Source organism: Hippocampus guttulatus, chromosome 23 (assembly GCF_054856545.1).
Source record: "Hippocampus guttulatus isolate MCC_2025c chromosome 23, RoL_Hgut_1.0, whole genome shotgun sequence".
Classification (NCBI taxonomy): Eukaryota; Metazoa; Chordata; class Actinopteri; order Syngnathiformes; family Syngnathidae; genus Hippocampus; species Hippocampus guttulatus.
Genome location: NC_141283.1, coordinates 4349068 through 4368674, shown reverse-complemented (window position 1 = coordinate 4368674; position 19607 = coordinate 4349068). Strand labels below are relative to the sequence as shown.

Sequence of the window (19607 nt, the reverse complement as noted above, 5' to 3'; positions counted from 1 at the left end):
CTGTAATTTTACTTAAGGATTTTTTTTTGCATCCCATAATTTTTTCAAATGTATTTATTTATTTATTTATTTTAATTGACCTGTTACTAGATAATTCAACATATTTTAATGATTTTTAATGAATATTGAATGCAGTCGATGTGAGCCGTTGCCGCGACTCGTGATTTACCGTAACAACCGCGTGAACCAAAACATACACACACTCTCAGACACTTAGTCCGCTGGCACGTTGATAGACAGCAGCGTGGCAAAAAAAAAAAAAATGCGCCGTTTGTATTGTGCGCCGTGTTGGGCGTCCAACACAAACGTGTGAGATCCTTTCTACTCCAATCAGACGCTGAAGCTTCCCAGCCCACATCGTCAACGGCGCAGTCATACAAACACTCGAGTGGCCTTGTGAAAGGAGTAGATAAAAGGACGAGATGGAAGCTGACGCTTACAGTGACAAAAACACACACACACACACAATATTGACGCGTACGTGAAGGCCACCTGGGATTTGGGATAAAGTGAGACGCCCCCACCACCACCACCACTGAGCGGCAGGGGTCCTCGTTGAAAGGCAACAGGTGTCACATGACAGCACCTGGGATGTGCGTTTGGGTGTGTCTAAAAACAGACTGCCAGGAAGTCCAGAGTTGAGCACACACACACACACACACACACACACACACACCCTTGTTTAGAGAGACCTTTTACAAATATGACACCACAACTTCAAATGATCTGAACGCGTGAAGCTGTTGCGCAATAACATATTGACGACGGCGGTGAGCGTTGCGCAACTTGCTGACCTCGTTGGTGCGCTCCCTATCGCCTGCGGGGGGAATCATGAGTTATTGATTCATCTGCTTTAGGGCACCATTAAAGCATGGATGCGTGACAATTGCTTTTTATGCGACAGTATCGGGTGAGGTCACACCTGTGCCCCCGCATGACGGAATACCAGCGAAGTGGCCTGGCGGACTTTGTCGGAATCCATTTTGAGGCCAGTTATTCACATTATATCAAATGTGGAGCAATGATATCTTTTTCAGGTGGATTAGAAACGTTGGCCCGCCGATCACACGGCCCACAGTAGCGTACAGCTGCTTGAGTGAAACCTTAATCGATGGAAAAAGTCACTTGCTACTCTGTGATCGTCATTTCTGCCTAGCAACGGGCAACGAAGAGCTCATTGAAATCATCACGCGTCGCCACGCTCCTTTCGCCCACGTGAACCCTTTGAATTAGTCACGCGCATTTACGATTTATGCCGCGAGGCCTTTTTCATTGAGGGAGTCGCGTAGTTGAAGGTACAGTACGTTGGCGAGCCAGACAAAAGAAAAAAAAAGCCTCTGAGGAAATGAGGAGGACATAGCGAGCGAGACCGTCCGTCTGACAGGCTTCTGGTGAAGCCCCACATCGACTGTCTGCTCCAATTTCACGCACACACGCACAGGCCATCCGCTCCCAGCAGGTGGTGATAAGAGGAGGTGTGAGCATCCACCAGGGACTGTGTGCACACGATTAAAAAACATCTATCGAAAGAACAGATTTTTATCTCATGACGTTTTTTTGAAATGGAAAATACTGTATATATTTTTTTACATGTGGAACAATTAGTAGGCTTAATGTATTCAAGTTATTTATCCAGCCACACAAATGTACTGTTGTATTTGAATAGAAACGCTTCAAGGCTAAAAACGTGTGACTTGAGCATGAAGTAAAATGTTTGCGCTTTCTTCCTTGTGCTTGTCGTGCAGAATGTGACAAGTTGAGGAAAGATGGCTTCCGCAGCTCGCAGTACTACTCGCAGGGGCCCGCTTTCTCCGACGCGCCGCAGTCGGGCAGCAGCCTGCACGAGGACGACGACGACGACGACGAAAAGAAGGTAATTGTCCATGTCAAAGTCTGTTTGGATCTCCTCCCGTGCTGATTCGGTTCAACGGAGATGCCGGAAAACAGTGCTTGCCCGCCCTCTAGTGGCTGCCGCTGGAACATCCACCTTTGGCTGCTCGCTCGGGTTCATGCAGCACAACTCTTCAGTCATTTGAAGCATGTCTGTTTTTGTAATGTGGGTGGAAGCTCGGGTAGAATGAGATTCAAACCCAGAATTTCTGAACAGTGAGGCAGTCGTGCTAACCACTTGGTCTCCGTCTGCCGCCCGTAGCCAAGTGTGTCAATTGATCTTTGGTTTTGTTGACTCGTGTTCCCGCTGACTGTGTGCGTGTCGGCAGAATCAGAAATGATTTTACATCATGTGGAGACGACTTTTTAGAATATCAACATCCTCAAATGTGAGTGAGTTCATCTTCCCCAGTTCATGTATTCGTTTGCCATCTTTGACCGCCAGTCGCTGGCGTCGTCGGCAGAGGACGAACAGTCGCAGCTATCCGCGAGGCCGCAGACGCCCAGCGACAAAGCCGACCTCTCGGAGGTCGATTCGACCAAAGCCCCCGCGCTGCCCACCCCGGAAGAGAGGATGAGGCAGACGGCGCAGGCCGTGCCCACCGACATCGTCGCCATCAACGTCACGGGTATGCCGGGACTTGGGGGTGGGGCAAAGATTGGAGTGTGTGTGTGTGTGTGTGTGTGTGTGTGTGTGTGTGTGTGTGTGTGTGTGTGTGTGTGTGTGTGTGTGTGTGTGTGTGTGTGTGTGTGTGTGGTTACAAGCTGTTCGGAAATTTGCGTTGGATTTTTGGTCGTGCGCTGGTCAATACATGGACAATAGTATTGAGACACAGCACTTTAATTCCCCCCGCCCCCCCCAAAAAAAGGTCCCAAAAATATGATAAAGACTGACATAAGATGTAAAATAAAATGCCAAGTGATAATGTAAAGAAATAAAAAAAATCAAAAAACTCCTGAGAAAATTAAATAATTATGATGCAGACAAAATATATGAAATATGATAATAATAATAAATTCAATACAAAATAATATTCAGAAATATGAAATAATCCTATTACAAGTATTTGCAAAAAAACTAGAAATACTAAGATGATAATAAACTACGCAATACTGACAAATAGTACTGCTCAATTTATTACAAATTATAAATACAAATACAAATTATTACAAAATTTTCTGATCAGCGATACAAATAAACTTATCTCGATGATTTTTTTCCCCTAATCTGCCCGAGTTCGCTTCTCAAGCACATTTGGTTTTTATCATGAGAATATAATAATACTTTCATATGTCATATATTTTGTAACATTTATGAACGCGGGGTCCGGTTCAACTACAGGTGGATTTTTTTATTTAACGAAACGTCATCGCTATCAATTTTGGTGGTAAAATCCATATTGCGCAAGCTTTTGCAGGTCAAACTTGGAAACAAAAAAATGAAAATATCTCAAAACTCTGATGTGCAAGGAAAAAGTAAAGACATTTTTGAAATCAGTGTCAAAAATATGTTTAGGGGCGCAAAGCCGGAGAAATATATACAATCAATCTAATACTAAAAAAAAACAAAACTACTAAATGCTAAAATAATATGAGCATTGCGTCAGTAAAAATTTCCGCCAAAATACTAACAACCCCCCTTATAACAAACCATTTGGCCCCGTGAGTGTCTTTCCCGTTGCATGCTTTCTTACGCTGACTGTTCATTGGTTGTTTGTTTTGTGGCCCACACAAAAAGCAAGCATCTTCCCCTGCTCCTCTTGCGGCATCTTCAAATCACCTTCACAATTTGCCTTGTTTGCGCCACAAGAGAAGCAAGAAAATGCCTTTTTTTTTTTTTGTATGTGTGCCAGTCACTCACTCACTCACTCACGCACGTTTACTTGAAGATAAACACACTTTTGTCCCCCTGCATGTGCCTCCCCAACTTACCATTTGCCACTTGTCTTGTCTTGCCTGTGTGTGCGTGCGTTTCCGGCCCGGCCTCCTCCCGCCTACCTCCCAGGCGCCGTGTTTGACCGGCAGGCGAGTGTCCGGCGCTCCCTGGTTAGCACCGACACGGTGTCCCGCCGGCCCAAGAAGGTCAAACGCAGAAAGACCATATCGGGGCTGCCCGACAACGTCGACCTGGAGCTAGGTACGCTTCACTGTGTGAATGCTGCCCTCTGCTGTATGCAGCCATAAACTACACCCCACCCCCCTCATTCTTGCAAACACCCCCCTTCCCCTAAAAAAAAAAAAAAGTGTTGGATTAAGCCCTGGTGCTTTCTCACTGTTTATTTAAGGCCAGTGTGCTCTTTTTTCCCCCGCAGCCAATCCCTTTCTGCTGCTTTATCCTAATTTGCTCTACTTTTACTTCTTTGGAAATTTCTTCCAAGTAAACTCGGCAAGTTAAGGCTGACAACAGCTTGCGTGCAGCAATGCTTGACTAGCTTTACACAGTAGACGTTTCGATAGGCGCAATTGATTTTCTTACTTAGGTAGCTGCTATGGGACATGTCTAGGGCGGCGCGGCGGTCGACTGGCTAGCACGTTGGCCTCACAGCGAAGAGGTGCAGGGTTCGATTCCGGCTCCGGTCTTCCCGTGTGGAGTTTGCATGTTCTCATGTGTCACCCGCCTACTGCCCGAAGACAGCGGGGATAGGCTTCAGCACGCCCGCGACCCTTGTGAGGATAAAGGAGATTAGAAAACGGAGTTTTACTTTTTATTTCGTTGTCATTTCATTTCATTTTCACTCTGGTTTTTTATTGGATTTCAGTAAACAAGTAGGGGGTTTTTTTTCTTTCTTTCAAGTCTCGTATTACTGTTTATATTAAAATTTTTCTTTTCTCTCATTAAGATGTCACATGTATGCATTGGACCGCATCATCAATATTTCGAGGATATTTGTGCAGTTTTATTTCCTCAAGTAATCCTCCCAATAAAGATTTTATCGGCTCCCCGCGTGCCCCTAAAGTGCAGCCGAATGCCGCATGCTTAATGATTATTTATGCCCCACCCCCACCCCCAACCGCGTGTGCAGCCGTAGCGCTAAAGGGGGAAAGAAGGGGAAAGTCATCCCTCTTTGCGATAGCATCCTGCTGTCTGACAGATACACGAGTCTTGTTAGCCTCTGAATGCCGCCGGTAATTGACCCTTTGGTGCATCTCCCCCCCTCCCTCCCTCCCTTTAATGTAATACTGCAGCGATGTCCGGAGCATCACTTTGATTGAGCCGGCGGTACGCTTCATGCGTGTCGTGGAAGTCGAGCACCCCGCACCCCCCCACTCACCATCCCCCTCCGCCTATTGACTGAAAATTGTTGTATTCCTCGCGTGTCAGTTGTACAGCTTTGCATGTTGTGCTCCATGCATGACCGCTCAAGTGGCGCGTACGCATGTACATGTCGATGCATGCTGACGGCCCGGAAACCAAAGGGACTGTTTGTTGACTAATGGGTGATGGCTAAACTTATTAAGGAGTCTGCTCTCATATCCTTGCCTGCTTCACAAGCAAAACCAGAAGTCATTAACACATGAGAATTGGCAGTAAATCGGATTAATTCGCTACAGGGCAGTGGAAGTTGTTTTTCGTCGTTTTGCTTTATTAACTCATTCAATACCAGCCAATTCTGTACCAACTCTGAAAAGACGTTTAAAAACGTCTTTGGGAGTGAATGAGTTTAAAAAAAAAAAAAAAAAAAGAACTGATGATATCTGGAGAAAAGTGTATTTTGAATGTGATCTCTCTATCCTGGATTCACATCTATTGGTGGCGGGTCTGAAACGTATCTTGCAACTAAGGGAGATTGCTGTATTCAGGACTTTCATCGAGACAATTAAAAAAAAAAAAAAATTTCTTCTCCCGACAGCCGCGAAAGGACACGGCGGGGAGCTACGACCACATTCCATGTTCATCCCGGGACAGTACTCCACACTGGGCCGGGTGGGGAGTGTCAACTCGGCGCTCCGGCGCTCCCACACCCGAGATTCCAGCTGCCAAACCGAGGAAGTGAAAGTCGTCCCGCCGTCCATGAGGAGAATCCGCGCTCAGAGAGGACAGGGAATCGCAGCCCAGATGGCCGGCATTTCCGCTTCCTCCTCCACCGGCAGCATATCCGCCTGCAGCAGCGACAGCTCCGGCATCCCGATGCCGCCCCGCGACCGGTCACGATTCAACAGCCTCCCCCGCCAAGGCGCCAGGGTGTACCTCAGCGCAGACCCCATCTACAGCAGCACCCCCATCAAGGCGGAAGATCACGGCGCTCCGCACGGGCAGATCGGAAAGCTCCGGGTGGACGACACGGCGGTGCACATGAGGAACACCCCGAGGACGTCCGCCCTGCCCAGACCGAGGTCCCAGGAGGTGAGGCGGACGCAGTCCGGCGAGTCAGCCGGGGGTCCGGCCTGCGTGGTGTCGCTGCACGCCGCCTATTCCACGTCGCTCATCTCCAACGCCACGTTGTCCGATTCGTCCGAAGTGGTTGCCCTCACCGCCTCGGGGCAGCGTTCCCACTCGCAGGCCCGCGCCTACCCGACGGCTCGGCCTCTTAGCCTGGCCTCCCGCGCGGACCCCCTCGCCCCCGCCTTCACCCACAGCTCCACCTGTCCGGCGTTGGCCACTCGCGCGTCACTCGAGGGGAGTCGCGTGGCAGGAGCGCTCGCCGGCGAGTCGGGGCGCTCGGACATCAGCGCGCACAGTCACGGAACCTCGGCGACCGCGCCGCCGTCGCGGCAGACGGAGGATCGGTGGATCTACGACACGCCCGAAAACGCGCCGGCCCCGCACCAGACGCTGACCTCCAGCTCCTCCGCTCCCATCGACCAACTGTCGGCCAGCCTGGAGGCGTCCTCTCGGACAACCACCGATTCCAGCTCGCTCTACTCTCAAGACAACGACGGCTATTACACCTCCATGCACCTGGACTCGGGTCTGCGCCCACGCGGCCACGGCAACGGGCCGACGGCCGGGCGGGCGACCCGACACAGCATGTACGAGTGCCGCGAGATGGCCGGTCGGGACGAGTACGGGAGCTTGTACCGAGATGGCTCGCTGTCTCGCAGCATTTCCCTGCGAAAATCGACAAAGCCCCCGCCGCCCCCAACTCGCACGGACTCCCTAAGAAGGAAACCCGATCCCAAGAAGCCCCTCGGAGGCACGAGGGCCGCCGGCGGCGCCACGCGGTCCAACAACGGCACGCTCAACGAGAGTCTGATCGCCACCCTGCAGCAGAGTCTCCAGCTGGGGCTGAGGTCCGGCAAAGGCGAGGGCGCCTCCCCGTCGTCGCCCTCGCACAGTCCCAGCAGCGACTACGACGACCCCTGGGTGCCGCGCCCGCGGAGTCAAAGCAGCGTTAGCGCCGGCAGTTGGGCGGCGTCGCTCGGCGCCAACGGCGTGTCCAACGCCTACTCGCTTTGCCACGTGACCCCCACCCACAGCGATACCAGCAGCTTACGATCCGACTACGCCGACTCTTGGGGTTACTACATGGAGTACCCCCGCAACCACGGCGACCAGAGCGCGCGGACCCCGGCGGCTGTGACCACCGACGGCACGTCGACCGGATCCCAGCCGGGGGAGGAGGAGAACGGAAGCGACGGGCGCGGCCGCGAGAGCCCGGCGACTCCGGTTCAGGAGGAAAGGGTGGCGGCGAAAGCCAAAACGTCCTCCCCGGAACGAGTGCACAGACTGACTTCACCTTCCAGCGGCTACTCCAGCCAGTCCAACACCCCCACTGCCGGAACGCCGGTCCCCTCTGGCGTCGGGTCCGCGTCCCCCTCGGGCAGCCGCCCCAGGCCCAAAGTCCCCGAGAGAAAATCCTCTCTGCTCTCCTCAATTTCCATGTCGTCTTCCTCCACCTCCCTCTCCTCCAATACCTCAGACTCTCTCAAGAGCTCCGGGCCTCCCGCCCCGCCGCCGCTACCTCTGACCTCCTGCTCAGCTCCGACCACCCCCTTCAGCCCACCGCCACCATTTCCTCCCTCCCCGCCACCCGACGTGAACGCAGATTGCCTGCCGCAAACACGGAGCCCGCCCCCGGGTTGCTCCGCGTCCCCGGATTTTCCACCGCCACCCTCGCCGGAAACGCTGTTCCGCCCCAACGCGTCCCTCGACGGGAGCTTCAGTCCTCCGCCGCCACCTCCGCCTCCCGTGTACCTCGCGCTGCCTCGGCGACCTCCTCCGCCGCCCGCTTCCGCCTCGCCTCCCGTCGCGGCGGCGCCAAAAGCCGTGCTTCCTGACAGTCCCGCAAAGTCGCCCGTGCTCCTCATCACGCCGTTTGCCCTGCAGAGCGTTCACCTGCGCTCGGTGCGACGGAAAGAGAAGGAGACCGAGAGCTACCGGGACTCGGAGGGGTCGGTGTCGAAGCTCCCGGAGGAGCTGACTTTGGAGTGCGGGATTGAACGCGAGACGCCCGACGGTCCCGTCGTCAGCGGGAAACCCGAGGAGCAGAGCTGCGACCGAATCGGAGAAGGGCAGAAAGCGGCGCCGAGCGACCGCTGCTCCCCCGTCAAACAGAAGCCCCCCATCATTGCCAAGAAACCCAAATTCTGTTTCGTCCTGCCGCTGAGCTGCCGGCCGGCGCAGGAAGTGATCCCGTCTCCGTGCGAAGACACGGACGGAGCGTCGCAATCACACCACCGCAAGCAAGAGACGACAGAGGCGGAGACGCGAGAGCGGGAGGAACAAAGTTCCACGACGTCCGCAGAAATCCGGGATGACTGTCTTATCTCCAGCAACTTGGACCGGGAACCCTTCCGGAACGGAGTCGCCCGCACCGACGAGGACGAGGACAGCGCGAGCAGTCCGCTGGACTCCGTCAGCTCCATGGAGGACGACGCAGGTTTGTCTTTTCACGCGATTGCCCTTTAGCTCAACGACTTCGAAACGCCGATGGCAGGAGACTCATTAGTTTAAGCTTGTTTATGGTTAGCGTGAATGGGGGGTGGGGGGGGTGAAATTCATTGGCCTTGCCAAAGCAAAGTAAGGCCCGCTTCAAGCCGGCAGCTTCTGAGGTTTAAGAAGTGGAGCGGGGGACGCCGCTTATCAGCACCGCGGCAGCGTTCTTCATCCTCTTCTGAGCTTTTTCACCCCCCGCATTGCCTTTCCCCTTTCGGCAATGTTCACGTCGTGGACTCCGGGGGACCTCAAATCAGCTACGATAGGATCATCCCTCGTCCCAAATCAATTTTCCGCGTCGGCCTCATTCCTCACCGCGTTCCCTTACGACATCCAGACCGAGAGCGGGCACCCTTTCCCCATCGCAGTTGAAAGTTAAAAGCATGAAGCACAGCTATTTTGAACTTTGACCTCAACAATGAGGGAAGTGTTGACAATGGTCCAAAATAAGTACCCTTGCAAGACCAAAGTCGTGTTCGTATCAGATTTTCCATCACAGATGATGACTGCGTGTTTTGCTGTCATTATCAAACCGGACCACCAGGACGGACGTTGGTAATCTTGACGCTCCAGTCCTTTTCTCGCTCATTTTATGTCCTGCTTCCTATCTCTTTTAAACCCCCCACGATTGGGTTTAGCATCCTAGTGAAAAAGGCTTTTCATTTCGCTAAGGGAAAGGGGGAGGGGCTCCCTGGCATCACCGGGAGGGAGGGGGATTAAGCGGACGCGAGCGTGTATAGCGCTGGCAGCCGGCGGCTCGGGCACATCGGGACGACGGAGCGGCTTGTGATCGGACGGGGGGGGGAGGATGTAACTCGGCATGCGTGTTTGCGCCCGGCAGGCGACGTGTTTGACTCCAACGCGGACGAGAGGTCGCCCTCGCCGTCGCTCAACAGGACCCCAGAGACGGGGAGCATGGTCACCCCCACTCCCACGCGGACCACCGAGGACCTCTTTGCCGTCATCCACAGGTACGAGCGGGGAAAGCGACACTCGTTGCGGGGAAGGTCACTGTCGGAGTCGTGTTTTGCTGTGTCAGTTTGTGCCCATCTTTTTCGGTGGTGAACGTTCTTCGCAAAGGATAAAGAATATATGCTTGTGTTGTTGGATACAGTATGTGCAATTGTCTTTGTTTTATGTTGATTTTGATGGTAAACTCTTAACTGGCGGTGGCATTAAACCACCACATTTTTTTAGGCTCACCCTCTGCCCGGGCAAAATAAATAAATAAATAAAAATCTTTCAAACGGCGATTCGTATCTTGAAAAATCTCTCGTTGGGTCACACAAATCTGTTCCCATAGCCTGAATTCCGGCGAGCTTTCTTCTTCGCGGAGCAAAGTAGTTCCGAGTGAGCATGTTCCATTTTGTCTCCCTTGCGATTGATCGCCAATCAATTCCATCATCAATCTTGAAGTAAAATGTGACAAATCATCCTGGCATCCTTCAGCACAGCCGTCATCTGGCGCCACCTCCTCCTCCTCACTGCCGGGCTCAACAATTCCAAATAAATCGACACTACAATTCAGTTTATTTTTTTCTTCAGGAAAAAAAAATCGACCTGATATTGAATGTAACCCTTAATTCATAAATATTACTAAATATATTACAACGGTATATTGCATATTATATTGTTGTGATCTTATGATGAAAGTTGGGTGTGCTGGAGAAAAAAGGGGTGCAGATTGGGAATCTGCACCAAAAAAAAAAAGTCAAATCTATCTATCTGATTGTCGTCATCCGATTTCTGATTTGGTGGCTTCTGTTTCGGCCAAACTTATTTGGTCGGAGTCAACAATTAAAAGACTGCGGGTCAAAGTCTTTAGTATGCATGCAGCATCTCAAAATGAAGTCAAGTAATTCATTTTTCCTTTATTTTGTGTGAGAAATCCAACATTGTTTATTGTAAAACTGATTCTTTTTTTTTTCTTACTCTACTTCTTATGTCTTTCTGACATACTATACAATGTCGTAAAGTAAAAAAACGACATGGTATAGTAAGCCGTTTTTAGCCCGAAAAAAACGACCATGTATAGTAAGGCGTTTTTGGCCCGAAAAAAACGACATAGTATAGGAAGGCGTTTTTAGCCCGAAAAAAACGACATAGTATAGTAAGGCGTTTTTAGCAGGAAAAAACGACATAGTATAGTAAGGCGTTTTTAGCAGGGAAAAACGACATAGTATATAGTAAGGCGTTTTTAGCCGAAAAAAACGACATCGTATAGTAAGGCGTTTTTAGCCGAAAAAAACGACATAGTATAGTAAGGCGTTTTTAGCCGAAAAAAACGACATAGTATAGTACGGCGTTTTTAGCCGAAAAAAACGACATAGTATAGTACGGCGTTTTTAGCCGAAAAAAATGACATAGTATAGTAAGGCGTTTTTAGCAGGAAAAAACGACATAGTATAGTAAGGCGTTTTTAGCCGAAAAAAACGACATAGTATAGTAAGGCGTTTTTAGCAGGAAAAAATGACATAGTATAGTAAGGCGTTTTTAGCCCAAAAAAAACGACATAGTATAGTAAGGCGTTTTTAGCCCGAAAAAAATGACATAGTATAGTAAGGCGTTTTAAGCCGAAAAAAGACACATAGTATAGTAAGGCGTTTTTAGCCCGAAAAAAACGACATAGTATAGAAGGCGTTTTTAGCCGAAAAAACGACATAGTATTATAGTAAGGCGTTTTTAGGCCGAAAAAAATGACAGTATAGTAAGGCGTTTTTAGCAGGAAAAAACGACATAGTATAGTAAGGCGTTTTTAGGCCGAAAAAAATGACATAGTATAGCAAGGGGTTTTTAGCCCAAAAAAACGACATAGTATAGTACGGCGTTTTTAGCCGAAAAAAACGACATAGTATAGTACGGCGTTTTTAGCCGAAAAAAACGACATAGTATAGTAAGGCGTTTTTAGCCGAAAAAAACGACATAGTATAGCAAGGGGTTTTTAGCCCAAAAAAACGACATAGTATAGTACGGCGTTTTTAGCCGAAAAAAACGACATAGTATAGTACGGCGTTTTTAGCCGAAAAAAACGACATAGTATAGTAAGGCGTTTTAAGGCCGAAAAAAATGACATAGTACAGTAAGGCGTTTTTAGCAGGAAAAAACGACATAGTATAGTAAGGCGTTTTTAGCCGAAAAAAACGACATAGTATAGTAAGGCGTTTTTAGCCGAAAAAAAACGACATAGTATAGTAAGGCGTTTTTAGCCGAAAAAAACGACATAGTATAGTAAGGCGTTTTTAGCCGAAAAAAACGACATCGTATAGTAAGTCGTTTTTAGCCCGAAAAAAACGACATAGTATAGCAAGGGGTTTTTAGCCCAAAAAAACGACATAGTATAGTAAGGCGTTTTTAGCCCGAAAAAAACGACATAGTATAGTAAGGCGTTTTTAGCCCAATAAAAAGAGCAATGTATAGTAAGGCGTTTTTAGCCGAAATAAAACGACAGAATAGTAAGGAGTTTTTAGCCCGAAAAAAACGACATAGTATAGAAGGCGTTTTTAGCCCGAAAAAAATGACATAGTATAGTAAGGCGTTTTAAGCGGAAAAACACCACATAGTATAGTAAGGCGTTTTTAGCCCGAAAAAAACGACATAGTATAGTAAGGCGTTTTTAGCCCGAAAAAATGACATAGTATAGTAAGGCGTTTTTAGCCCGAAAAAAACGACATAGTATAGTATGGCGTTTTTAGCCCGAAAAAACAACATAGTATAGTAAGGCGTTTTTAGCCCGAAAAAAACGACATAGTATAGTAAGGCGTTTTTAGCCCGAAAAAAACGACATAGTATAGTAAGGTGTTTTTAGCCCGAAAAAAACGACATAGTATAGTAAGGCGTTTTTAGCCGAAAAAAACGACATAGTATAGTAAGGCGTTTTTAGCCGAAAAAAACGACATACTATAGTAAGGCGTTTTTAGCCGAAAAAAACGACATAGTATAGTACGGCGTTTTTAGCCGAAAAAAACGACATCGTATAGTAAGTCGTTTTTAGCCCGAAAAAACGACATAGTATAGCAAGGGGTTTTTAGCCCAAAAAAACGACATAGTATAGTAAGGCGTTTTAAGGCCGAAAAAAATGACATAGTACAGTAAGGCGTTTTTAGCAGGAAAAAACGACATAGTATAGTAAGGCGTTTTTAGCCGAAAAAAACGACATAGTATAGTAAGGCGTTTTTAGCAGGAAAAAATGACAGTATAGTAAGGCGTTTTTAGCCGAAAAAAACGACATAGTATAGTACGGCGTTTTTAGCCGAAAAAAATGACATAGTATAGTAAGGCGTTTTTAGCAGGAAAAAACGACATAGTATAGTAAGGCGTTTTTAGCCGAAAAAAACGACATAGTATAGTAAGGCGTTTTTAGCAGGAAAAAACGACATAGTATAGTAAGGCGTTTTTAGCAGGAAAAAATGACATAGTATAAGGCGTTTTTAACCCGAAAAAAACTACATAGTATAGTAAGGCGTTTTTAGGCGAAAAAAAAGACAATATGTCGTAGTGTAGAGGCACACGCGCCGGCTTTCGGTCCAGGCTCCCTGGGTTCAAACCCCGCTCAATCACATGTGAAAATAAAATAAACCAAACACTTTGCTTTTTTTTTTTTAATTTAAAAACAAAAAACACAACTGTAAACTCTCCCTAGTGAATGCCAAATACGCCAATAGTGCAGGGCAAGTCACAGTCACTGGTGGTGTAGGGGTACACATGCAGGTGTTCGGTCCAGACAACCCCGGTTCGAACCCCGCTTGGTGATGTGTGAAAATACAACACCAAACACTTTTTCTTTTTAACTGGCAACCCTCCATAGTGCATGCCAAATACACTTATCGTTCAGGTCAAGTCACTGTCACTTGCAGTGTAGGGGTACACATGCAGGTGTTCGGTCCAGGCAACCCTGGTTCAACTGACCGTTTTTTTCGGGCTAAAAACGCCTTACGATACTATGTCGTTTTTTTCAGGCTAAAAACGCCTTACTATACCATGTCGTTTTTTTCGGGCTAAAAACGCCTGTTTTGCAAATATTTTCGTTTTGACCATGTCGTGCAAACATGTCTTGTTGCTTCCCTTACCTCAAATTGGCACGAGTAATTCTTCATCCACGCGGTGGTGTGAGCTTGCTGGCACGACCTCCGGATTAGCGACCCACCCGGGACCCACTGACATTAATCAGGCTGATTGGCCCCGAGCGCTTAATCTCGTGTTTGCCGCTCGTCGCCAGGGCCGAATGCTGCTGCGTGCCGGCCAGTGATTGCCGTGTAATCTTTTTGGGTGAAAAAGACGCTAGAGCGGCAAACCTCCATCTAGGCCGCGCGGGAACCAAAATAGCCCAATAGCTGCGTAGCTTAGCGGCTAACGTATCCCTCTGTTGGTTTGTACGTTTTCATATGAAACTTGCTACATTTCGCTCAGCTCCGAAAGGACGACGTGTGTCTCCGTCCTCCCAATGGGCTCACCACCTGTGGGAGGAGCCAAAGAGCTCGGGTGCAAAGAGAGCTGGGTGGCGGCCAAAGGCGGGTTGCTTGGTGGTCCCGTCCCTGGCTAGCGAAGGTGGACTTCCTAACTCTCGAACGGGGGTTGCAAGGCGGAGAAGGTCCGGTGAGGGGGCCCGAGTCCTGCCTGTTGTTTAAAGACACACACAAAATCACTTACATCTCCGCCAGTGACCTTCGTTTTACCGAATGCGTTAACGTGAAACTTGTTAAAATGTCTCACAAAAGGACAAACTTGAAGTCCGCTGTGTTGGCTCTCCACAGGTCCAAGCGAAAGGTCCTGGGTCGCAAAGAGTCTGAAGAGGACAAGCCCCGGTCGGGGAGCCACTCGCAGTCGCCCCCCGTGACACCCCCCTGCGCGACGGCGGCGTCTCCGTCGTCTCGCCCGTCGGGCTCCATCCAGCGCCACCTGCGCAAGTCCTCCACCAGCAGCGACACCTTCAAGGCCCTTCTCCTGAAGAAGGGGAGCCGATCGGAGAGCAGCTTCCGCATGTCTGCCGCTGAAGTGCTGCGCTCCACGGACCCCCGCTCGCAGCGCACGCGCTCCGAGTCCGCCATCCCGGACTCCCCGCTGCCGTCGTCGTCCTCGCCCCCCCACAGCCCCCGCGCCTCGCCGGGCCGAGGAAAACGGGCAGCGGAGGAGTGGAGCCGCTACGAGGCGCTCGCCCTGTCGCCGCCCGCGTCCTCCGCCTTTAAGTACGGGCGCTCGCGTACGCCCCCTTCGGCCGCCAGCAGTAAGTACAACGCCCGATGTCGGATCCTCAGCAGCCCCATGACCGTCATCTGCGAGCGAGACGGCGAGTACGCCGATGCCAACGGCACTTTATCAGACGACAGCGGGAGTTAGGGACTCTCGCCGCACTAGAACCAAACGTGGCCTGAGGTTTTTGGGGGCTTCATTTTGGTTATTCTGTTAATGTTTTGGGGGGGGGGGGGGTTGTGTTGTTTACTTTATTCTGTTAAAATTAGGGTGTGTTTGGAAAGTCACTGCATACTTAGCAATAGACATCCTTCAGTCAAGTCCAGGGAACAATTCATAGTCATACACGTCGAGGTTTTTCTTGGTGCAGCAACTGTTCATGAACCGTTGCATGATCGTTTTGTTTTGAATATTGAATTTCATATTCGGACACACTGCGGCTTAAGTGAAAAGAGAAGGGGGGGGGGGGGGCGTAACAAACGACTCACAGAAAACACAAGGAGCCCCAGTCAGCCGCAACTCACGCAACCAGACTCCAGCTCCTGATGTCACGCATTAGGCCACGCCCCCTAAAGGCAAACATCAAGCACAAATCCTAAAGTATGTACAGAAATGACACTTTTTTGGGGGGTGTTTGATAGATATACGGTGCTATTTTCTTTGTTGAAAACATGACACAGATGAAAACTCCCGAGTCAAGGTTCCACTGCGATTACTCCCTCTAATGCTCTCGCTTGCGACAAAGGAAAGCCAGTCGCCGATGCACTTTTCAGCCCTTCATAAAAGGTCAGCAAATCGCGCGCCACCCCACCAAGCCCCGCTTCTTAAAGGCACATGCACGTACACAGACACCACACATTTGTTTTTTAAGTACATTTTATGCTTGTACTTATTTTTCTATTTTTGTTCAAACTTGTTTACAAAGATGATAGAAAGGGGTCAAACTCTATTTTTTAAAATATATTGTTGCGCTATCTTGCAGAGGGTCTGGAACTGACAGTGTCCCTGCCCTGTATTCTATTTTGAAATTTGTCTGTCGGGTAAGAAAGTTGACAGTGACTTTCCAAACGCGCTGTCCACTCAGTCGTCTCCGTTCCAGTAGGCTCATAAATCTGTTCAATTGTAGATTTTGCACTGCGCATAGTTTTCCTGTTGTCTTCGTTTGCCGTGCGTTTGTTGAAAATAATGTTCTATTCAAAACAAGCTCATTGATGTTTTCCAACCTGAACTTCTCGTGGTCGACATGGTTACCAAAGAGCCAAACAACAAACTTCTCTCAGACGGCCACATGAATTGTCGTTGACCCTTTCAGAGCTTGTCCTGATACTTTTATATTGTTGAGTATGTAAATAAATAGAAAACGAATGTTTTAAGTCACATCTAGGTTGTTGTTTTTTATTACTTTGTTTCGTTTGCTTCATAAAGTGTCCTAAATCATAACTTCAATAATAAGATACATATTTACATTAGTTTAAAAAAATATGGTAATTATTTATATTTCAAATTGAAATAAATTATTACAGATAAAAGAAATATTGATCTTTATTAATCTTGCTATGATTATTTACAAGTCACTTAAGGCGATCGGATACAACTGCCGATGTTCACGCTGTCACGGTAACAAAATCCCATCGGCCTTCTGGTGTGACGACTCCTGCTTCCTCTGACATTCCAAAAACACACGATAGCCTCACTGCAGACGGTAAACTGCGCTAACTGACAAGTCAGCAGTAGCGCATTCTGCAATGTGTGATCATGAGTGGGCGGAATTTCTATGGATTCCCGCCAAAAGAACAACACCTGCCAGGACAGATGTGACTCAGCACACAACTGACACAACCAATGCCCTTGGCGCCTGAAAAACACATACAGCAAACTAGATGTGATGTAGATGTCAAATAAAATTCGCAACTTGGCCACCAGGGGCAGTATTGTATATTCATGAAAAAATACACACACACGAGTGTTGTTTTTGGCAGCCATTTTCGATTTTAGATTAGATTTTAAATTTTAGGCATTTTTGCCCAAACAAAACTTAGTTTTCGTCACATTTCAGTCATTCCTATTCGTGATAGTTTTACTCGACAAAAACTCAAAAAGGTTTCAGTTCAAAACACACACACAATTTTAGTCAATTTTATTGTAATGTTCACCGAGACATGTTGACAATACATTTATAAAATACCAAAAAAACGTAAATCATCAGTTAATCAAGAGTTTTGTAATTGTTGACAATATTAGCTAAAATCATCATTACACGTTCTGAAAAGCAACACCTCTAAGGTGTGATATCTAAAAACGTCAGCAGGCTGCATTTAAAAAAAAAAGCTTTGTTTTTAAATCTGCATAATTATATAGTATTATTATATGTATTTATTAAAAGTTTTGGCAAGTTTGGTGAGAACTCTGTTTGGACATTTATTCGATATCCAGCACCTAGTGAAGACTAAGGGCCCGCTGCTATCGATATTTGCTTAAATGCTCAAAAGGTTTACTACAAACGAGAAGGCACTTCATCTTTTTAGTAATGCTGCCCTCTACAGGCCAAGAAAGTGAGCTGCAACCCATTCCTACTGCACTGTAACGCCAAATAAAAACGTCCGGGCACTGATCTGATTGAACATGTCCACTGGACTAACTCTGCGCTTGTTCGTTTTGCTTGAGAAGCCACACCTCGTTCCTGCGGTTGACTAACTTGAAAGGGCTGTCGTATCCTGCCACGTAGTATGGCCGCTCCGCAAAATGGACGCCGTCCCGCTGCAGGCTCTCCTGCAGCTTTAGCAGCTCGTCGCGCTCCAGCGTCTCGTTGGAAAAGCCGCCATAGCTTCTGAAATAACAGATGAGGTGAAATTACACACACGTTATACATAAAACGTACGGTGATACAGTAAATTTAGTAAAAAAAATAAATAAAAAAATACAACACTGTACCCTGTAAAGTGAATTTACAGATGTGTTTCATATACAGTACACAGTACATGTTAGCTATAAACGTGCAAATAGAACCACGTCGTACTGAAATGTGGAAATAAGGCATTAAACAATTTTTCACATTTCAGTTTTTCTGATATTTTGGGTGTGTGGCTAAAACTTCACCATGTTACTCTCTTAGGAGGTGTCACTCCACCTCTACTGTATACAGGAACTAGAGCGCCTTCATGTCAGCTGTTGTCCAGTTGGCTAGCTAGCTATGCCTCCACCCTGAAAATACTTGAAACCTTAACTACTACTACTAGAACTACTACGAAAACCTTTTGGATAGTTTGCTAGTGTGGCTACTTAGAGCGCCTTGTTGTTGCCTGTGGGTGTGCGCATCACAGGGAGAAAAATGGAAGAAACGTCTGCACGTGCGTGTGTAGTGTTCCTCACCTGACGTAGGCGGTGAACTCGTCCCGGTTCTCCAGGAAGACGTCGGGGTCGCTGGGCTGCGGCGGTGCGTCACGGTGCTCCTCGGGGATGAAGAAGGACACAGTGAAGTGGGACTCACAGGCGGGGCCGGCGCCAGGGTCCACGCGGCACGTCACAGGGGCTGTCATCTCCACTTTGACCTCTGAAGGCACAAATAAAACACACACACATGCTAAATACTCTGTACATACCCCTCACTGAATTGATTTTTTTTTTAACAAATCCAATTACAAAAATATATAACAATTATTGAGTTCCTGTGGGCACATTGATATTAAGGATTTTGGTGCTGCATTGAATGATTACTGACAGAAACACAACTGAGTTTTTACGTACAAGGATTCATTTGATTGCGTGGGATGTTTCGTCCGTACTTTGGTAGTTGTTGCCTTGAATGTAATTGAAGAGCCTGCGGAAGCCGACTCGCTTGCTTTCATCCGGACTCGTCCCGCTCAGGGTGGTGCTCACCCACTTGGCCGGCTGATAGGTGCGCACCTCATAGTCCTTGGGCTGCGCACACAAACGCATTTGCAATGAATATATTCAAATAAATTAAGTTGTAATGTACGTTTCTTAAATGTGACGTCACACGTGTGTATCGATTACATATCATGAAAACAACCGTGTCCATCGATTACATATCATGAAAACAAAGTGTACCTGCAGTTCGGGCCCTGTAAACTTTGGGTACTGTAAACCGTAGGAGAAAAAAGCCTGTCCAACCGCTTTAAACATGGCTGCTGCTCAGAAAGGTTTCACGCCACTTCCAATAATTTAACAAGAGAAACCCCGAAAAACAGCACTGTCAACGCGTCGTAGTACGTCTCCGAGCGGGTGAAAAGTTTGTCTGCAGACCGATGATAAGCGACGTCGTGTTTTATCGTTGCTCGCAGTGAACAAACTATTTCGACGCCGTAAAACTACATTTGGACTCAAGATGCGACTTGGGAGACTTCTGACTTGTTTTGCTTCCGGTCACGTGAACGAGCTACTATTGGTTTGAGCGACCAAATTTCAAAAGGGTGTAAATTATTTTTGTTGTATGTATATAACTTAGAATATTTCTGTTTGTTCGAAAAAAAACATTGATCAAGAAGAGGGTTACTGCTTTATTTAATATACCACAAATTAATGCAACACGCCTGTGCCGTCGCCGTGAATAACTTGCAAACTGCGATTGGCTGAGCGACCCAGCTTTCAAAACAGGAGCGTATGATTTATCGAACTCGATATTTGTTACTTCTTT

General features: G+C 47.8%; 2 protein-coding genes across 6 annotated transcripts in view; one reads left to right on the top strand and one right to left on the bottom strand.

Annotated features, from left to right (window-relative positions):
- Positions 1 to 16330, top strand: part of LOC147185815 (NHS-like protein 1) — a 74922-nt gene extending 58592 nt beyond the window's left edge. For all 5 annotated transcript variants that reach the window (XM_086104237.1, XM_086104238.1, XM_086104242.1 and 2 more), the window contains exons 3-8: positions 1746 to 1873; positions 2336 to 2519; positions 3896 to 4027; positions 5742 to 8711; positions 9609 to 9738; positions 14518 to 16330. In XM_086104237.1, the coding sequence (XP_085960363.1) occupies positions 1746 to 1873; positions 2336 to 2519; positions 3896 to 4027; positions 5742 to 8711; positions 9609 to 9738; positions 14518 to 15100 (4127 nt within the window). In that variant the 3' untranslated portion in view covers positions 15101 to 16330. The remainder of the gene's footprint in view (positions 1 to 1745; positions 1874 to 2335; positions 2520 to 3895; positions 4028 to 5741; positions 8712 to 9608; positions 9739 to 14517) is intronic.
- Positions 16331 to 17075: 745 nt separating this feature from the next.
- LOC147185814 (heme-binding protein 2-like) lies at positions 17076 to 19328 on the bottom strand. The gene is made up of 4 exons (XM_086104225.1): positions 19022 to 19328; positions 18736 to 18871; positions 18323 to 18503; positions 17076 to 17780 (listed from the first exon to the last, which is right to left on the bottom strand). The coding sequence occupies exons 1-4, from the start codon at positions 19094 to 19096 to the stop codon at positions 17588 to 17590; spliced, it is 585 nt and encodes a 194-aa protein (XP_085960351.1). The 5' UTR covers positions 19097 to 19328; the 3' UTR covers positions 17076 to 17587.
- Positions 19329 to 19607: the final 279 nt, after the last annotated feature.

Bases quoted from the DNA above. Each gene is read 5' to 3' on its own strand.
- LOC147185814 (XM_086104225.1), bottom strand. From the start codon at position 19,096: ATGTTTAAAGCGGTTGGACAGGCTTTTTTCTCCTACGGTTTACAGTAC. The intron at 18,504-18,735 runs GTACGGACGAAA...TTGTGCCTTCAG, and splicing joins TCAAGGCAACAACTACCAAA to AGGTCAAAGTGGAGATGACA. The intron at 17,781-18,322 runs GTGAGGAACACT...CTGTTATTTCAG, and splicing joins GAGTTCACCGCCTACGTCAG to AAGCTATGGCGGCTTTTCCA.